At 41.3% G+C, this 21002-nt stretch overlaps 1 protein-coding gene and 2 long non-coding RNA genes across 4 annotated transcripts in view; 2 read left to right on the top strand and 1 right to left on the bottom strand.

Annotated features, from left to right (window-relative positions):
* The window catches only part of LOC309542848, a 680556-nt gene that overhangs the window by 484263 nt on the left and 175291 nt on the right, over positions 1-21002 (bottom strand). The window lies entirely within an intron of this gene.
* The window catches only part of LOC309542857, a 320404-nt gene that overhangs the window by 181213 nt on the left and 118189 nt on the right, over positions 1-21002 (top strand). The gene's annotated exons all lie outside the window — the stretch shown is intronic.
* The window catches only part of STXBP6 (syntaxin binding protein 6), a 111269-nt gene that overhangs the window by 25116 nt on the left and 65151 nt on the right, over positions 1-21002 (top strand). For both annotated transcript variants that reach the window (XM_082241169.1, XM_082241170.1), the window contains exon 2: positions 246-433. In XM_082241169.1, the coding sequence (XP_082097295.1) occupies positions 280-433 (154 nt within the window). In that variant the 5' untranslated portion in view covers positions 246-279. The remainder of the gene's footprint in view (positions 1-245; positions 434-21002) is intronic.

Genomic DNA, 21002 nt, shown 5'->3' on the forward strand with positions numbered 1-21002 from the left:
TGGATTCTGAGAGGGCATAAACTTGATGGCAGTTGCCATGATGACAGTAGCAAGGATCTTGTTATACTGTTCGGGTTTAATCCTTGACCATATAACTACTTTTGTATTTTTTATCTTGCATATGTTTTTGCATGTACTTTCTATTGAAGAGTAATGGAAATCAGTATACTATATAAGTGAAGGGTAATGGGAATCAGTATGCTGTATAAGTGAAATTAAAATGTACCATATGAATTTTATTCTAGGAACGCAATCCGTCTCCTCCATCTCTGATCTACAATGAGTGCCAAATCCACTATCAGCAAAGAGATTTTCGCTCCGCATGATGAAAGAATGTTGGGAGCAGTCCAAGTAAAAAGGAGAACGAAGAAAAAGATTCCTTTTTTGGCAACGGGGGGTCAGGGCGAATATTTAACTTATATCTGTTTGTCAGGTAAGAAAAATGATTTTGACATCTAGCTGTCCTTTCAGTTTCTCTTTGTAGTTTGATTAACTGATTAGATATTGTGATTGCTAAAAATAATCCAGTACCATGAATTTTAATCAAACAAGTAGATCAACAGTATGCTTTGTCATTTGATATTCATAGGTTTGACTACATAAGACAAAAGTATGGATGTCTACGGCAATTATATGCTGTAAGTGGCAATGTTGAACTGTCCTTGTAATTTCAGTGATCTTTCTAGTGTTTGACAGGAAATTATAGAAAGATGAATTCACTTTGCCATTCATGTGCTTGGAAGGAATGTATGTGGGTTTCTGGTGTTGGCATTCAGGGATTTATTTATTTGGCACATGTTTTATGCAGATTTAATTTGCTTCCAAATATCCACTGAGCTTCCCTGGGCCTAGGGATTCACTTGCTGTATGAGATCAAAGTTCCATTCTGCCACCATTAGTGGTCCATTGGTTGTCTCTGGAAAGCTCACAAGCAGGGTGTGATGGAGACTATCCTTAACTTTGTCCTGCTATGCTGTTCTCCCATGAAATTTGTCTAATTATTTTCAAAGCCATATCTGATTTTTCAAATTTTAGAGGAAATAAACTCCACTGGTAGATTTTGATTTATGTGAAGCAGTACTTTGTTCCAGTTGTAACTCTATTTTACAACATGTACCAAAAGGTTTCTACATGTACCAAGAGTGACTGGCCTCATTCATTCCACATTGTCCAAGAGGGTAACAAGGCAGCCTGTTTGCTGACATAATCTAGACATCTCACAATGTCATTAGCGTTTTTACTAAGTTAGCAGTGCATTCTGCCGTTCATCCTTTTGTCAAATCAGGTTTCCTATTGTGAGAATCATTCCATCGTTTTATTTGCATACCGCCTTTCCAAAGTCAAAACCATGTTCAAGGCAGCTTACAACATGTAAAAAATTACATAATGACAGACATAACAAAAGTAGTAAAATAATAAAACATCAAGAAGTACATATTGAACAATTTCAACATAAATTTTAAGTTCTAAAACAAACAAATAATAATAACAGCAACAACCCCCAACAAAAACACACCCCTAACAATACCTCAGCCCAATAGTCTGTTCAAGAGCTTCAACTTTTGTAGTTGGAGTCAGTCACGGCCAAGTAGAAAAGGGGTTTCAGAGCAGGGAACTGGTATTCCTGGACTCGCAGCAAAGATGGTCCCTGCTAATCCACCCTACTCATCCCTGGAGGTAGATCATTGACATGAGATCATCTGAAAAACAGCTCCTTGTCCTCTCTTCTGCTATTGGGTCACCTTGCTCTGTCTTTTGAGGACCTTTTACTCCAGACTTGAAGTTCTTTGGAGAGGAGCTCTCACAGAGGTCTTCTAAATTCACATCTTTGAATAGCTATGTCCTGCTTCCTTTAGTAGCCAAATAGAAATCTAAGGGTAATTAAAATGGCTGTATGTTTAAAAATGAGGTAGATTTGTTAACTATCCACAAATTAGCTTTAATTTTCAACTTTAAATTTTAAGCTTCGCTCAAAACTTGGCTTACCTACCGTTTCAGACATTTTCTTTGCAAAGGTAGGGTCACAGCACATATGCTGCCTCGTAGTTGGCCAATACTAATAATTCAAATTTGGCTATGATATAATTGGGTAACACAGATGCAATAATAACTTTTTAAAAAGAAGATAGAAAAAGAAGGCTGTTTTTCCAGGTCAAAGCCAATTTTAACAGTCCTTAGAGATAACTGTATATTGAGCTATGAAGGAGCTTTGGAAGTTTGTTCAGTTGATTATTGCACTCCTTTAGCTTGTGGGATCCACTTTTCTCTCGTCCTTATTCTGCTGTTGAAAAGCATACTGCAGAGAACAGGCAACGTTTGTTAGACTGCAAAGAACTCAATAATATAGTCCTGTAATTGTAGGCTAGCAGTATTGAGAATTTAGAGTGTAAAGCTGAGCTGACATTTAGGTCCAAATGTCATGTTGTGTATTTGCAGTCCTCAAGTGCAAAGGACAGGAATTATTGGCGAGTGTACACCGCAACCTGCTGTGTCAAACTGGGTCTTAACTTGCTTGTTGATCCACTGGTTTAAATCCATTGCTCTTATTTAATAAATTTTGTATTTCAAAAGCTCAGGGCTTCTGGAAAACCTTCCTTACAATCTGTTGTCTTCTGGTTTGAACAATTAAAAGCAAAAATAAATTACCCTTTTACCTTCACTCCCAGTGGAATTGACTACATGTAAAAGATACTGGGAGTGGATGAGTTCCCCTATGAAAATGCAGAGTAGAATGCTTCCCTTGTCCTTCCTTCTAGAAGAGAGGGGTCCCATCCAGCTATTTGGATAGTGCGCACCCCGGAAATGATCTCTTTCAGCTTCTGCCTTCTGGAAGAAGGTCCAGGGTTATAAAGACTAGGACTAGCCGCCTGAGAAACAGTTTCTATGGTATTTAATTATGGGGTATTAGAGTTTTTAGGGGCTAACCAGGCTGGGATAGTTGGGATAGCAGGCTTGTTGGATTTTGAATGTCTGATGTAGATTTTTCAATTTCGTTGTTCTGTATGGGACAGTGACAATAAAGATTATCGTATCGTATCGTATTTGAAAGAATGGCAGGCTAGGGCTCCTACCTGTGAATTCATGTAGCTTGTAAATTCTATGCTTCTATTTCAAATACCAGAACCTCCTTTTGGAGAAAGCAAAGAGGTTCATCAGTAAAGAGGTGTTGGCTTATGGGATGTGATGCAGATTGCACCAACACTTGTTGATATGTCAAAATGCAACTCCACCCTTACACCTGATTTTATTGGGTTTTTGTTGTTGTTAATATAGTATTTTTGTACTTCTCTTTGGTTTTTTTAGATGGAAGTCTCCTGAACTTACAAACCAATTTTGGGAGGTACTGCTGGGGGGAGTGGGGGGTTGAAAAGCCCTGCTGCACTATCAGAAGCCCTTTGTGCCCCATTTGAATCTTGCCCAGAGATCCATATCAGGGTTCACCATGATCTCTATGTGATAAAAATTAAAAACACAGGAAATCTGATCATGGATCTCCATCAATCTCTTATCATTTGACCCTGAATAACCTGGAATGTCAGAGAGAACTAACAGTTTTTTTCTTTACTTAGCCATTTATTGTTATTATTTCCTAGTTGTTCTGAGATTCTTATAGATCTGTTTCCAGAGTTCTCCTCAACTTTTCAGCTTGGGGACTTACAGGGAGGAGTCGAGCACAGTGTGGGCAGTCTTTTAATTTCTTTAAATCTGCCTTCCTACCCTGAGTGGGGGGCATTACTCATAAATATCATCAGAGAACTTTTAAAAAAGTTAAGCCACTGTGGGATAACTTACAGGTAAGAAACCCAGTGGGCTGTCTTCTAGCCTGTTAATTGATTCCAGTCTTGTCATGGGTAGCGTAGCAATAGCTGTGAGTAGTCCAGCACTTGCAGATTCAGGAACAGCTGGAAGAGACTGACTGCTGCTTGGAGGCATGTCAGTCAAACTTGATATCGGGTGCCAAAATAGCTTCTGTCATCGCTGTCTCCATTCTAGCAGCTGATTAGCAGCAGGGTGTTTGCTCACTGCTCTGGTATGCCTATTTTTAATTTTCTCAGAAAACAGTTTTGGAAATTAAAAGAATCCTTAATTTTTTCCTTCTTACTGTGAAATGTAGTCTCCTACTCCCCAATTGCCATGGGTTTCTAAATAATAGAAAGTGGTTCACACACACACACTCTTTATTTATTTCCAGTTTTTCTCAGTGGATGCACTCAAACAGAGAAGGCAGCTGTGTTGACACTAGCAAACTTTCAGAATTCCTGGTGACTTTTAGACTTCATTTATTGCCATACTGTAAAGCTTTACGTGGAATGGATTACCATAATAGTAATTCCTTGTGGTTTGGCTGATGACCTGTGTGGCACTTGATGGTGTGATTTTCTTTCAAAGCATTAAAATACGACATTTTGTTCTAATTAAAGAAAAGGTGTTGCATACTCTTAGCCTTTTGTTTCAGGAGGACCTCACCCATGAGTTCACAATTTGTGGTAAATGTTTGATCATGATGAAAGCCATTTTAGATGTGCAACTAGATTATACATTGTGTATTGCCAATTAGCCCTTAAGTGAAATCATAAAAGGCAGCATCGGTAAAGATAAAATTGCATTGTATATAAGCTCTTGTGTCCATTTGAAATAAAGAGGTGTGGTGGTGGTTTTGTTGCTAATGAACCCTCTAATGCGTTTATTAGCTAACATTAACTTCAGCTATTTTTAAATTATTGCTTCTAAAAGCATGACGTCATCATGGTGGACTGCATGGGGAAAAGTCATTTATTTTATACGAATGTGATTTGCACAAATAAAATGGTTGAAATGGAGGGCTCTGATCCAGATAAGCCCATATGTGAGCTTAAGTGCTTTTTTGTACATACGAGTGTATGTATCCATTTTCCTTTCCATTTCAGCAACTATCACTGTCTTCCACTGTGGAGGGTTTCTTCTGGGACAGCATGCCAGTCAGTTGATCAGTCAACTATTGTCGATTGACCATCTGCTTGAACACTTTCAAATATTCCATGATCCCAAGATTATTACTTGTAGCTAGCAACTTACTTTCACAACTACTTTTAAAATTTTGATTTGTACTATTAATTGCCTTCTTTCTTTCTTTCTTTTTAGAAAAATCATTTAAAATGCATACAAAAAACTGCAGGCCAGCTGGTGCTCCAGTATAAGAGCCAAGCAGATACCGTTCAGTAAATTGTTCACACTAACCTATCATCATTAAAAGTAATTATAATTTCCATCAAGAAATTAATTTCATTATAGTGGAATCATGTCTTATGCACGGGTTAGGTTCTGGAGTCAGCATGTCAGGCTAAAAAATTGCTTATAATCAAAATTACAATCAAAATCTTTTGACACACTTTCCCTCGCCTGTCAGGCTGTGAGGCACAGCTTGTTTCTGAGCTGGAGCTGTATGTATTGGTAGTCCAGTCAGAGGGGATTTCCTGCCCACTCCTCCATTTGTGAGCCTGGAGGGCAAGGATGAAAAGCAGAGGAGGAGGCAGAGAGGGAGAGAAAGAGAAAAGGGAGGCAGGAGAAAAAGGCTGGAACAGTTCCTTAAGCTGGTGGATGGGATCCTAAGAGAGGGAAGGAGGAACAAAAAACAACAACAGGGTTCCTTGCTGCTTTCTCCAAGGGTGGCAGCTGCACATGACCTGCTGTAGAGCACTTTTTTTCTTTCTCTTTGCCAAGCATGCATGGTTGAATTTGTATAAGTTAAATGCAAGTACGATGCAGCTCCACTGTATTTCAGCTCTTTTGTGGTTAGCATATGTACAGTTGGTGATTTAAGAGTGTGTGTGTGTGTACACACACACACACACAGAGAGAGAGAGAGAGAGAGAGAGAGAGACAGACTGCTCTTTTTGGTAAAAGGTGGGGTGCCAGCACTCACTGGAGAGCCAGTGTGGTGTAGTGGTTAAGAGCAGTCGACTCGTAATCTGGTGAACCGGGTTCGCTTCCCCGCTCCTCCACATGCAGTTGCTGGGTGACCCTGGGCTAGTCATACTTCTCTCTGAAGTCTCCTAGCCTCACTTACCTCACAGAGTGTTTGTTGTGAGGGAGGAAGGGAAAAGTGATTGTTAGCCGCTTTGAGATTCCTTAGGGTAGTGATAAAGGGGGATATCAAATCCAAACTACTCCTCCTCCTCCTCCTCCTCCTCCTCCTCTTCATCATCATATTTGGGGGGAAAGTGTTGTGGGTGCCAGCACAAAATGGCTGCCATAAACAGCAGCACCTTGATGATACTCTGTACTAGTGAATACCGTTTGTGTGTGTAATTGTTCTAATACAGGTAATGGTCTCTGAAATAGCTTTTTTGGTAGGCCACAGTGGCCAGGGGGAAGACACACACTCTCCAAGGTCCTGTTATGTGAGAACAGAACCCCACATGGTGCCCTTTATCTTCTGGCTAAAATTCCTTAAATGTAGGATGTGGCTGACTGCTTTCTCTGTAGTTTGCCTGACTAATACTTTATGGGTGGTGTTGTTAATATCTGAGAGGACCCAAAGTGTGAAAATAACTGTCTCCTGATGATTTTTGAGGATAGTGTAATGTACATGACAACTTTTCAAAGCCAAGCAGCTGTCGACCAGATGGCTTCACTGTCCTTGAAAATGAAGAAAAGCTACTGAAATATACTCAGAGCTACAAAACCCAAGTCTTACAGAATTCATTTCCAGTAAGATTAGATCTACAGGGTAATAGTTGTCTATGAATGTGGTCAATTATATATATAGTGAACTGACAAACTGTGTATTGGCCTTGTTCAGATGTAAACAAGCCTCAGGCTCCTGTGTCCTCCTCTCAGCATGCCCTCTTCTTTCTTCCCCACTTTGTAATAATTTCAGAATACGACATAGTTGTACAGTACAAGTTCCATACAGAATTGCCTGCCTACCTTCCATTCATTTTTGTAGCTAATCCTTCAGAGGGCTGTAGAATTGAACCCATTTATTGTAAAGATGCAATATTGTGGAAGAACATGATAGTTCTCCATATTACATAAGAACTTTGCAAGTTGTAAGAATGCTTTGAATAAAGCAGATGTTATATTCTGATTCATACAAAATTCATCTTCTGTTAAGATACTACGCCTATTCCACATATAAGATTTACCATACACTGCAGTCCTGTGCACACTTACTTGAGAATGGGACTTACTTCTGAGTAGACATGCACAGCACAGCACGCTATGCATGTAACAATATTATAGGCCTTAGTTCTCTGCAGGGTTTCACCAATCCCTTGTCACTATTTATTGCCATTCTTTCACATACTTTTTGTGAATAAGATTATCTGAGGTTTTTTAGAAGTACATGGCAGGTACTGAAATACCTATTCTCAATCTGGAAAACCCCTGAGGTGTTAACACACAGAGCTGACAATGAAAACACTGGAAAGACTAATTACTTAAATTAGTGGGATCCTTATTTTGCATTCTGACACTCCCCCCTTTTTTTCATTAAAAGATTGAAGTTTTATTCATACAGCCCATTATATACGGAGAATTGTTCTGCAAGAAGTTTCTACCTCAGTTTGTTGCATGATCAAGTGATCTTTTTAAAATGTGCCCTTTCAATAAAATTACAACCTGTGATGTTTAGAAACATTGAACAAATGGATGCCATTAAAATTGTGAAGGCAACCTAGTGAACAGTTTTATGAATTTGAGTTGGCATTGACTGCAGAATAAGTTATGTGGTGGTGAGAGTGGTGTCAGGAGTATTGGATCACACCCACAAAATGTGGTTCTGCTCTCCATCCCCTTTTGGCAGGAACACACACACCAATTGCATTTGGGCTGCCCTTTAAGATCTGCTTATTATTTCAGTCTCTCCAAGCTCCTGGTCTCACCTTTTCACTTCCTTAGATCAACTGTCCCAAGATTTGTTGCTAATGATATGGCAAACCTTTTTTGCTGACTTTCATAAACCACTTGTGTGGCATTGTCATTGAACAATTAGTGACGAGAGGCTGGCATTATATGTTGCTGGTATATGGATGGTGTTGACTTTTTCCTAGGGAATGGTACTGACTAGTTCATTGGGTGAGTGGCAGTATTTAGATGGGCAGGTTCGGAGGAAAGGGTTCATCCTTTCTTCCCCAGCTGTGATAAACTGAAAACTCACTGCCCTTTACCACAATTGGGCTTTTGAAATCAGCCTTAAGTAAAATACGGTTAGGCTTAACAAAGCCACCGAACAGAAGAGGGGTGTTCCCATAGAGGCTAGATGGCCATGTGTCATGGAGGCTTTAGTTGAGATTCCTGCATTGCAGGGGGTTGGACTAGATGACTGTGGCGTTTGCCCTCCTAGGTGTGTGACATTATACTGGGTCATAAGGAAAGGGTTAACTAAGTGTAAAATGATTAACCAATAGGAACCCAAGGGGAGGAATAAAAAAATTCCTTCCAGTAGCACCTTAAAGACCAACTAAGTTAGTTCTTGGTATGAGCTTTCATGTGCATGCACACTTCTTCAGATACCACTTCTAGTAGCACCTTAAAGACCAACTAAGTTAGTTCTTGGTATGAGCTTTCGTGTGCATGCACAGTTCTTCAGATACCAAGTGTGCATGCACACGAAAGCTCATACCAAGAACTAACTTAGTTGGTCTTTAAGGTGCTACTGGAAGGATTTTTTTTATTTTGACTATGGCAGACCAACACGGCTACCTATCTGTAACTGGAACCAAGGGGAGGAGTTAGAGTTAGAGTTGTTAAGAAGCCAGTCTGGAGTTAGAGAAGGGAGAGGGAGGATAAGTCTGTGGGTTGGGCTAGTCTAATGTGAGAGAGTGAGAGAATCTGTTAAGAGGAGTCAGTCAAACAGTTGAGATAATCAGTCAGAAGGTATTAGGAAGGTACAGACCGCTAAAGGAACTAAGGTTAAGAAACTGACAAGAAAAATTATCTGAAACTATAAACTTGTTAATGCTTATAAAATAATCTTGTTTATTTGGTTTAATGTTAACAACTGTCTGGACTTAGTGTGTACCCGAGAGTAATGGGTTGGTGGCAGCGGGGAAGCAAGCACAGTGGTGGCACAGGGATCAATAGACGGTCAAACGTCCGGGGACCCTGTGTGATCGTCACAATGACCCTTGGGTCCCTTCCAACTCTTAAGATTCTATTATTCTAATCCAGAAAGTGGGAGGGGTTGCATCTTGGGAGGGGAGCGGTAAGCTTCCTTTCCCAGCTGTGACCCCCTACTTGTAAAACAGCTTGCCAAGTGTACAATGAATCAGCAAAGGTATTGCACAGTCTTACTGAATGTGCCCTTCAGATTTACCTTCTTATATTCTTTAAACAAAAAGATTTAATAAAATTATTATTTGAGACAAAACCAAAACATAGCAGCATGGCATGCATTGGCAAAACCATAGAGATGTAGATGATAGAGGTCAGGGGCTGGATATTCAAGCTCAACAGAGCAGATTTCAATTTATTTTTATTTTTGAGTATGTTAAGTATGGAATGGAGTTACTGTCACATTGACTACTGTGATGGTAGAACTAAAAAGGCTCTGAACCTCAATCACTGAGAAACATTAGCTACTACATTAACCAAAAAAAGTTACAAATCTTGCAGAAATGCATATTTTCACTTAACATTATACCATTATGAAATATACAAATTTCAGGCTGATCTTGTTGTTCATACAGCTCTTGTGTACCAAAGCATGGGCCACTTGAGAAGAAGGGAAAAGGCCTGTATTTTGCTAAAGAGAAGTAACTGCCTATGCCAGGTGTGGATTATCCTCCTCACTCCCCCAGCCTCAGAGGCAAAAAGAACAAAGAATTTGTATTTTATGGCTTTTTATTCAGTCATCTGGTTGCAAGACAAAAGATCCTTGTCTCCACGCATAGGAGATGTTGGCCAGTGTGGTGTAGTGGTTAAGAGCGGTAGTCACGTAATCTCCACTCCTCCACATGCAGCTGCTGGGTGACCTTGGGCCAGTCACACTTCTGTGAAGTCTCTCAGCCCCACTCACCTCACAGAGTGTTTGTTGTGGGGGAGGAAGGGAAAGGAGAATGTTAGCCGCTTTGAGACTCCTGAAGGGGAGTGAAAGGCGGGATATCAAATCCAAACTCTTCTTCTTCTTCTTCTTCTACTCTGAGTCCCTCCTCTTCCGTCTCCCACAGCATCCTGGAAACCTATGGGAAGTCACAGGAGTCACATCCCTCTATATTCTCTGTTCTTGAAAGGGATGCGCCTTTGGACTAGGAGAGTCTCCCATACTCTCCAGGGAGGTCTCTGCTGTCTGCTCTCTAACTTCCCCCTCCTCCTCCACCACCACTATCTTGTAACTTGGGATTTCCTCATTCAGCTGTACATCATTCCTGTCTCCCTCTCTGCTGAAACTGCTGGGGGGGGGGAGGCGAAACTTCCCATTCCCCCTCCTCTTCTGAGAGCAGTCGATCAGACCAAGGGCTCATTTCCCATTCCTGCTGTTCAGTCCAGTCCCCGACAGCCCATGAAGCCATGCTTTCTGACATTTGCTACGCAAAGCAGTCATGCGCATCTTCACCTCTACATAGTTCCATCCTCATATCAATATATCACAATGTTTAGCCGGTGATATATTGCGATGTTGAAAACCCCATATCACCCATCTCAACTCAACACATCATGACCATCTGCTAAGGCTTAAATACAAACATTCTGAACTATTTTTGAACCTCTCAAATTTCTTGAAGACCATTTGCTAATAAAGACAATCCATTTGCATCATACACCTATGTTTGCAGACTCCCTTTATGGTTGCCTCTGTCTCTTTCCATGAGCACTGAACACAGAACAGGTTTTTGAGCCATTTTCTGAGGGAAGGCTAAGCTCCAGTTCCCATAATTTGACATCTTGATTTGACACCACCTAACCCCTGCCTGTAATATACTTTTTAAATGCCTAATTTCCTTTGTGCTCTGTCTAAAACAGTTGCATTTTTCTTTTAACCAAACCATGTAATTATTGCTCAGAATGAGAAATGTCTAGCAGATAATGAACAGAAGTTCTCTATTATTACCTGTTCCTAATGAGTTGGTTGAAATATATTATTTTATTTTTAGAAAGCAAGGTCTAGGTATATAGGACATAGTCTCATGTAATGACACAGGGATAGGCATGACAATTTGGAATATTATTATTAACTCTCCTTGTCCTGCTGTCACCATTCTCCTTTTAAGCATGCTCATAGTTTTTTTCCTTCATGAAAAATAGTTGAACTTGAGAAACACAGGGAAGAAAAATCTCTTATTCGGACTCCATGGTAGGTTTATCATAGATAGCCAATTTTGTTAAGGCCATCTGTGGAAGACAGGACTACACATTTAGGGCTTTGAATTATCATAATAACAAAGGTTTACATTTTATATAGAGCTTTTGAATTGTTCAGAGTGCTTTATGTATATTATCTCACCAATCCTTAACAATATCTTTGTAGGGATAGGCAAATCTCATTCCTATATTATAGGGAAGGTGAAAGTGGTTTGCCTAAGGCAGGGGTCTGCAACCTGCGGCTCCGGAGCCGCATGCGGCTCTTTTACACCTTTGCCGCAGCTCCGGGGCGGATACTAGCGAGGGGAGGAGGCGCATTGTGCGCCCTGACACTCCCCACTGTGGCGGGCACTGTACTGGCTGTGATGTTGCATGGGGGCGGTGTGTGCGTTAGTCACGCACCGTCCCAACGTCACCTTCCCGCCCGCTGTCAGATCGGAGGGCAGCGGCGCGCATGCTTTAAATGTTGCAATGGTTTTGCGGCTCTCAGGTTTTTTTTCCCCTTCGGAAACGGGTCCAAGTGGCTCTTTTTGTCTTAAAGGTTGCAGACCCCTGGCCTAAGGCAAGAGAGTTTGTGGCTTATGTGAAATTTGAAGCAGGCGGTAATCCTAGGTTTCTAACCTTTCTCTACTAAATGGAAATTTTTATTTGGAGGGTGGGGTGCTAATTGAATCACTGAGGTAGTACAGTAGTGGAATTGTTAAATCATTCTCCCCACCCCCACGCCACAGTGCTCATTTTCTGATCTAAATTGTTTACTCCAAAAATACAGTTTCCTCAGTTGAGCAGCTAGGATCAGGAGGGGGAAGGGTTTAAACATTTGCGTTTTGGCGCTGCTTTTTCAAGAACAGAACTCCCCTTAGACCAGTCATGGAAGGAATAGGGAAGAGAGTCCGATGCCCTTCCCTATACATTCCTCTGGAGAGAGTGTTTCTCTCCAGAAATCCAGAATCTTCAGGCATCCAGAAGAAGTAAGGGGGCGGGGGGGAGAGACTACTCTGTGATTTCCTGTCCCCATAACACAAATAAGTGATTTCCCAGTTGCATATATTTCCAGTAGGCGAAAGCAAGAATTGTAGGTTCTGCAGAAAGAATGTTAGAGAATTAGAAGCCTTGCAAATGAATCACATCAGTATGAAGATCCTGTTGATATGGCAGTTGTGTGTGATTTTGTTCTGATGCAACCAAAGAATTTGCACATACACGTGTGTGTGTGCGCGCGCACACACATGCACATGCACACACTGTTAAAAGCACACCCAGCCCCAGTCACCAGTAGGATGTGTAAGGTTCAGACCCTTCTCTCTGAACTAAGTTAGAATATGCAAAAATGTGGAATTCATGTTCCTCTTCTCTCAGTTCTGTGTGGCCTGGGTGTATGCTGTTCTGCTTTTAGAAAGGTGTTGAAGTTGGCAGAAATCTCAAGATAAGCTGTAGTGAGTGTTTCAAGACCTGTGCAGTTTTGGAGTGCCACAATTTGTATGAAATTAGTTATTTGCAAAATGCTTAAATAGATACTACCTTTAATAAAGTCTCTTGAGACACTGGGCAGATGGCAGCCTAAGGCCCCAACTGCACCATACATTTAAAGTAGTATCATACCACTTTAAACAGTCATAGCTTCCCTCAAAGAATCTAATGCAAACATACATCTTTACCCCTTCAACAAGCCTTTCCCACTGATAATTGGATTTAGTCTAAAAATGTTCATGTCCTGGGAAGCTTCAACATCTTTTCCCACAAGAGACAACTCAGTCACCTGGCTGTGAATTTTGAATTGCCAGAGAGCTCTTGTGATCCCCTTGTGGGAAGTTTGTATTGATAAGTCTGATAGTAATTCAGTGCTTATGTTAATTGCAATTCAATTATACCTTCAGTTCAGAACTAACATTAATCACGCTTTGTGTCTTAGAGCTAAAGCCTTGCCAGGATGCTTCATTCCTATAACTGGATATCTCCTCCAGCAGCTTCTGCCCCATGGATTACTCCACATGTGATTACTCTACATATAAGACCTATTACAGTCGTTAAGAGTCGTCAACAGGCTCATTTCAGCTACCTGCCTATCTCCCATTCCCACCACCCTTCTGAGTAATACCCCTCCCCACCTTCTCACTATATATAGAAGGATCTGGCAACTTCTGTTTCAGTGTATCTGAAGAAGTGTGCATGCACACAAAAGCTCATACCAAGAACTAACTTAGTTGGTCTTTAAGGTGCTACTGGAAGGAATTTTTTTATTTCCACATGTGAAATACTTTTATTCCTCCAGGAGGATGCTCCATGCTCCTCTGTTTTTTAAAACGGCCCTAATCCTGTGAATGGCTGTAGAAACAACGTGACTTCCTTCGTTAGATTCCTTATCTCCTCTCTCTGCCTCTTAAGCAGTGTTTTGTAATTTCTTCAGGTTAGTCAGGATCCTTGTAGGAAATGCATGTCAGTGTTATCCAAAAAGGAAACCTTTTTCTATTTTTGAACTTCATTTGAAGGCACTTCTTGTTCCCACTTGACACCATTGGGTGCCCTTTCAGAAAGTGGAGGTGATTTATAAGCTGTCAATGTAGTTTGCTGAGGACAGAGTACCAAAATCAATTGAACCAATGCTAGGAACCCCAGACTCAGCCATGGCAACCTACAGTGAAAGTCAGGAAACCACTCTGTCCTTCCTTTCTCTGGACAAATCTTGTTTCTCCCTCCTATCTCTACCTTTCCTTATTTCCCTTATTCCTTATTTCCTGGGCCTCAAAGGCTTTCAACCTTGCAATATTAAACTTCAGTCATTTGCATCTGAGCACTCTTTCCTCCTCCACACATTGCATATGGACTTTGGTTGCAACTCTGCTGGTTCCCTAGGCAGTTTCTCAGTCTCCATCTATCTTTGTGGAAGGACTGTTGTCCTTAACTATTATAGTAGTAGCAGTAGTAATAATACCCTGCCCATCTGGCCCATTTAAGCAATGTCGATTTGAGTAGCCTGTGTAACTTGTAACAACTAGCCATCTTGCCGTTTTATATTTGTGCATTAGGACTTCAAGCCACAAAACCACTTTCCTCACTGTTTGCCATTTTGTGTAAATATAAGTATTATAAGTATAGTGACATTTGCTGTTCTTGCTTATTCCCCCAAACCTTTCTAAATTGGCAGGAGCAAGACCATAGTGCAGTAACCTCTGCCAAAAGTTGTACTTCTTTGAGCATGCGTGACAGGTTCGCATGTAGGTGTGAATGGAAGAACAATCTGATCCATTAATACTCTTGCCACACATTGCACCCTATTGTGAAGACAGGAACAATCCCCAGTTTCCCTTGCCAGCTCCAATTTTGCAGCTAGAGAATGTGATGGGAGCTTGTTGTTTTCCCCTTTCTTTAAAAGAATGGGCATCTGACCAGTAAAGTACTTATAGGTTGCAGTCCTGTAGTTTCTTACCTGAGAGTATGTCAAGCTGAATTCAGTGGGACTTGCTTCTGATGTAGCCATGTTTAGAATTGTGCTGTTACTCACCCTGACCTCTTTAGTAGAAGGTTGCATGTTTGGAAGGTGTGGGGGTGTACTCAAACTGATCTCGCACCATCCCCAGGTATTGCATTCTGCTAGTCATAATTTTAAAAAAATTGTTAGTCGAGTCAGTTCAGGAGAGAAGCACCACTTAAGACTTCAGAGAGCAAGCCCATTCCAGAATCACAGACGAGCTGCATTACAGGAATGCAAAGAATCTTAAGATTACGTATTGGTATGGTCTATTCAGAGTGACTTAATATGCTGGTGATAAGCAAATGTAAACACTGTTGAGATAAGTAAACCATACTTTAAAATAGAACACCATTTCCTTGATCATAAATAAGGGCTGTGGATCTTGGAAATATTGCCAACTAAACTTAAATGAAGAGTTTGGATTTTACAAAAATATTTATTCCTCAATATGAGAAAGTGGAAAATTGGATTGAAAATATGACTTCTGGTAACTTTGACTGTAAAATATGTCTAATTTAAGGTTTACTTCCATATAGCCTATGTGTATGGACTTGAGTTGTTATGCTAATATTTCTATTTTGATTTTTTTTAAAAAAGAACACAATTATAAAACCACATAAAAGACTTTAATTAAAAATAGCTGAAAATGTAGATATATTTTAATTTTTGCTTATTTGAATACCCATGGAGTTAAAGATGTTGGGGTCCTACACTAAAAATGCAGCCAGCACTCATAGGTTTCACCTAAAATGGTACTGTTGAGCCAATTACCGCATTTTTCGCTCTATAAGACACACTTTTCCCCTCCTAAAAAGTAATGGGAAATGTGTGTGCGTCTTATGGAGCGAATGCAGGCTGCGCAGCTATCGCTGAAGCCAGAACAGCAAGAGGGATCTCTTCGCTCAGGAGGCTTTGCGTTGCTTTCTTGTTCCTTGTTTTCCTCCTCTAAAACCTAGGTGCGTCTTATAGAGCGAAAAATACGGTATGCAGTTTGCCTTCGGTTCAACTGTTTGTCCCCAGTTTGTAGGTTTACAGGCCAGCCTGCATGAGAAACTTTTCAGCCCTCCTTCCCAATGTTACAGTGGAAGCTAAAAGAGGTGCAAGTGATGTGCACATCTCCTTCCACATTAGAAGGAGTTGGACTCCAGGCTTAACAGGAAATTAATAATAATTTATTTATTTATTTATACCCTGCCCATCTGGCTGGGCTTCCTCAGCCACTCTGGGCAGCTTCCATCAAAATATTAAAATACAGCAGTGCATCAAACATTAAAAGCTTCCCTAAACAGGGCTTCCTTCAGATGTCTTCTAAAAGTCAGATAGTTTCTTATTTCCATGACATCTGGTGGGAGGGCATTCCACAGGGTGGGTGCCACTACTGAGAAGGCCCTCTGCCTGGTTCCCTGTAACTTGGCTTCTTGCAGTGAGGGAACTGCCAGGAGGCCCTCGGCGCTGGACCCAGTGTCTGGGTAGAACAATGGGGGTGGAGATGCTCCTTCAGGAAAGGCGAAACATTGCCTATAAATCCTCCTAAAGGCTAACATTGTGGAAACGTTAAACCTATTGATGAGTGAATTTTCAAAGGCTGAATATTCCGAAAGAGCAGAGTGTAAATTCCAAGCCTTTTCCTAGCTGAACTCTTTATTGTCCTGTAAATAAGCAGTTTTACTTCTCAAGGGACTCAGGCATCCTTCTCACAAATGTAGCCGAAGATATGGGAAACTTGCATTTTTCCCCCTCCAAGGACCCAAACAGTGTCAGAGGGCTGTCAGTGTTATGTCTCATCCTCTTCCCCATCATTTCCTTGTAAGAAGAAAAGGTTTAGTAGCTGAATGTCCCTGCTGTATCAATTCAGTGTAAAAGCACTCACATAGTATTCCAGCATAAATACACTCCCTCTGCTTCTGCAATGCTCTCTTGTTTTGCAATTGCCTTTCCGTTCCTTTGTTTTGTTCAGCTTAATTCTACACAGAGCATTTCCCGCATTCCAGCACCAGGGTGTACATAATCTTTTTTAAACAATGCTGAGCAGGCTAGGCTGTTGAAAGATTGTTAACCCACATTTCAGCACAGTTCTGCTGTGCAGAGAGCAGGATAGCCTGCTGATGGATTGGGACTAGGTAATTTAGAGTAGCTGCAAAGGGTGGTATTCAACATAAGTTTTATTTCGATTAGACCTATTGAAATGAATGGCCCTAACTTAGTCATGTTCATGAATTTAAATGGGCCTATTCTGAGTAAAACTTAGTTGAATCCCACCTTTATGGCTATTATTATTATGGCTACTGTTGGGACTTTCATGTTGTGTTACATTGAACCAACTTGCTTTGCTCTGAAAGGTTGAAATTCTTCTTACGTAAACAGAATCTAGGTTCTATATGCATCTTGTATTAACATCCGTAATAGCTTTTGTTTATGTGTTTGACCTTCTCCTGTAAAAATAATAATACTGAGTGCTTTGAGTGTTTAAAATATATATTTTTTATTTTCTCATGATCAGTGAAGTGTTTTTTACACATTAACTTAGACTTACTCTATGGTGTGTGTGTGTGTGTGTGTGTGTGTGTGTGTGTGTGTGTGTGTGTGTTCCATCCCATATGGAAACTGCATAAATTTAAAAAGGAACGAATAGGTTAGATGTTTGCATATAGAACTATGCAATAGTTGTGTGCATCTGTGGCAAAACCAAAGAAAATAGTTATTTGCAAATGAAGATAAAAATGCCAAAATGTGACCTATTATCTGGCTAATTTCAACCTCAACATGCTCTGCTCTCCAGGTGTCTGATAAATATTTATCTACTATTAGGAATAAAGAAAGATCTTTTAGTGTCATGTAGGAGAGGGAGCATTAGAACCCAGCTAAGAGAAAGAGAAACTGAATTTGTAACAAGCAGTATAAGAGTGAACCAGGATATCATTTAATATATATTTCAACATCCATGCTGCTAAGAGGGAGAGGAGTATCATCCAAGCAACTGAAAATCAAATGGGTCTGTTTTGCTGTGATTCCATGTATTGGGACCAACAGTTGGCTGATTTGTACTGAAAAAGGGCACTGAATTCTTGTTGCTATTTTATATTTCTTTAAACTCTTCAACCTTTTCACGTGTTTCTTAACCCAGCTCTCAACAACCTCTCGTATCTAGTCATTGAAAAATTTTGTGTTGTGTCATAGAACTGCTGTGTGGCCTCATTGCTCCCTGTTCAATAGGGATAGTAGAAAAGATGACAAGTACCCTTTTACCTTCCCCAAACTGGTACCTTCCAGATTATTCTCGCTCTCCTTTGCAACCCCCAAATGGACCCCACAAAATTGGGAGCCCTCAAGAAGAAAGGTGGTGTTGTGTGGGGGCCACAGGAAGAAGGTGAATTAACAAAAACCTCATACCCTGCTTTTATCAGAGCTGTGTCCATTGGATCAAAAGTCCCCTTGTGAACACAGTTGGATTCCACCCAGTGTATTTGCTCACTTGTTTTCCTGTTGTTGTTGTTTAGTCGTTTAGTCGTGTCCGACTCTTCGTGACCCCATGGACCAGAGCACGCCAGGCACTCCTGTCTTCCACTGCCTCCCGCAGTTTGGTCAGACTCATGCTGGTAGCTTCAAGAACACTGTCCAACCATCTCGTCCTCTGTCGTCCCCTTCTCCTGATCTTTCCCAACATCAGGGTCTTTTCCAGCGAGTCTTCTGTTCTCATGAGGTGGCCAAAGTATTGGAGCCTCAGCTTCAGGATCTGTCCTTCCAGTGAGCACTCAGGGCTGATTTCCTTAAGAATGGAGAGGTTTGATCTTCTTGCAGTCCATGGGACTCTCAAGAGTCTCCTCCAACACCATAATTCAAAAGCATCAATTCTTTGGCGATCAGCCTTCTTTATGGTCCAGCTCTCACATCCATACATCACTACTGGGAAAACCATAGCTTTAACTATACGGCCCTTTGTTGGCAAGGTGATGTCTCTGCTTTTTAAGATGCTGTCTAGGTTTGTCATCGCTTTCCTCCCAAGAAGCAGGCGTCTTTTAATTTCATGGCTGCTGTCACCATCTGCAGTGATCATAGAGCCCAAGAAAGTAAAATCCCTCACTGCCTCCATTTCTTCCCCTTCTATTTGCCAGGAGGTGATGGGACCAGTGGCCATGATCTTCGTTTTTTTGATGTTGAGCTTCAGACCATATTTTGCGCTCTCCTCTTTCACCCTCAATAAAAGGTTCTTTAATTCCTCCTTACTTTCTGCCATCGAGGTTGTGTCATCTGCATCCTGTTACTTTACCTTTTTCAATTCCTGTCATCATCAGGGACTCAGGTAATGAGAAATACTTCTGTCTGAGACTTTGAAGAGCTACTGCCAGTCTGAATAGATATGGGGCTTGTTTTACCTAACCAAAGTTAAGATTAATCACACTTTCCATTAGGCTGACTTGCTAAACTAGGAATGGAGAACCTGTATCCATCCAGATGTTGTTGGACTTCACGTCCTTAATTAACCCCAGCCACCATGGCCGATGGTCAGGGATGATGGGCGTTGTAGTCCATCAACGTCTGGAGGGCCACAAGCTCACCAATCCTGTTCTGGACCACCTTTAGCTATAAAATAGAAACAGAAATTTCTGATACCCCTTGTTCTGACTTCACCAGAAGAGAGGTAAATGGGAGCACACAAGCCTAAGGATCATTGATGTAATGCAAAAACCATGGTTTACCATTGCATCCAAATTCTGTCATCCAAAACACTTAGGATGGTGAGTGTCATAGATTATAAATCTGGTATGGTGTAAAAGGTTAAATATTCTGTTGCATAAGAGTATGTTATCCCATTCTAGCCGAGAACACGTTCTTTTTGTTTGAAATGTGGATTCTGAGCTAAAATTATCCTGCTGTTTTATTTCCCTCAGCTTGCCAGCCCTCGTGTCAGGTAATAATAGACCCAGTTCATTCTGGAGGGATTTGCAGTTTCACAACACTGTTCTTACAGCCGGTGTTACAACTTCAGTGTTACTCAGAATTCTTGTTAACAGACTGTGACATGAACTCCCACATAGAAGGCCTGTCATTTTAAGAATAGCTATAACATGGTGGGACTAGAGAAGATCTGCCCAAGGAGTGAGGACTTGACCATATGAGTGCTTTTGTTCATTCCCTGGGCTGCTGATCCTAGAATAATGGAATTCTAAAGCTGGTAGTAACCCAGAATGTCATGTAGTCCAACCCCCCGCTGTGCAGGAATCACAGCTACCTGAGATATCTAAGTTTCCCTGTAAATGCTGGAAGAACTGAGACACTTCCTTCTTCTCTGCCTGAGATAACAACTTTATCAGTTGCTGGAAGCCACAGAAGGGAAGACAGCTCCTGCTCATGGGTCTTGCTTGCGGACACAAGCATCTGGTTGGCTACTGTGAGAACAGAAGTCTTGATTAGATGGGCCATTGGCCTGATCCAGAAGGCTCTTCTTATATGCTGCCCTTGGCAGAGTCTCTTGCATCAGGGGGCATAAAAAGCTGGCACCCTTGGGCAGCAGGCTTGCCTTTGCACAGGTGACACCGAAGGGAGTCTATGGGAAGGGGAAAACAGGCTTGTGAATCCCCTTTCAGTTTCAACCATGATGGTTGGGTAGGTTTAAAGCATGTGTTTCTCCTACGCAGCGTAGGAGCCTTTGCAGTGAATTGTCTGACAGAAGAAAGTTGCCAGATGTCCTCAGAGTGGGAGTCTGTAATTGGCAGAAGGTTGGCCTTTCCTGGGTGGGAGCCAAGGTTGAAGTACATGTGCTTTTGTGTGGTCGGGACTGTGTGGATCGTGTGCTTTTAGTAAAACTGTTCTAACCTGTCAGATATCTTCTGGGATAATTGGCTGATTGCAGTAGATATTTTTTTTTGTTGGGGGGAGGGTCTGTTGTTTACATTATGTGCATGGGAGTAGCTGTTTTGCAAGGGTGGGACATTGGTGATGCCACCTCAGTTTCAGTGAACATGTGCAGGGGATACACACGGATGTGATAAGTCACCACGGAAGGAGAGAGCAAGGCTTATTTACACATTGTTCCTTGCTCCCACCCCTTCCGTAGTTGGGTTCCTAGTTTCTTGTGACTACCAGCCTATGTGTCTTGGTGTTTAATGCCAAATTGGCATATCATAGATTCATAGACTCATAGTTGGAAGGAAAGATCTGGGGTGTATTACTGAGACATATTTGATCCCGCTGTGCCCATCCAGATACTCATAGGCTGTGGGGTGGGGTGTGACTGTGGTCCACAGGA

The sequence above is a fragment of the Podarcis vaucheri genome, assembly GCF_965113315.1.
Source record: "Podarcis vaucheri genome assembly, chromosome: 1".
Lineage (NCBI taxonomy): Eukaryota > Metazoa > Chordata > Lepidosauria > Squamata > Lacertidae > Podarcis > Podarcis vaucheri.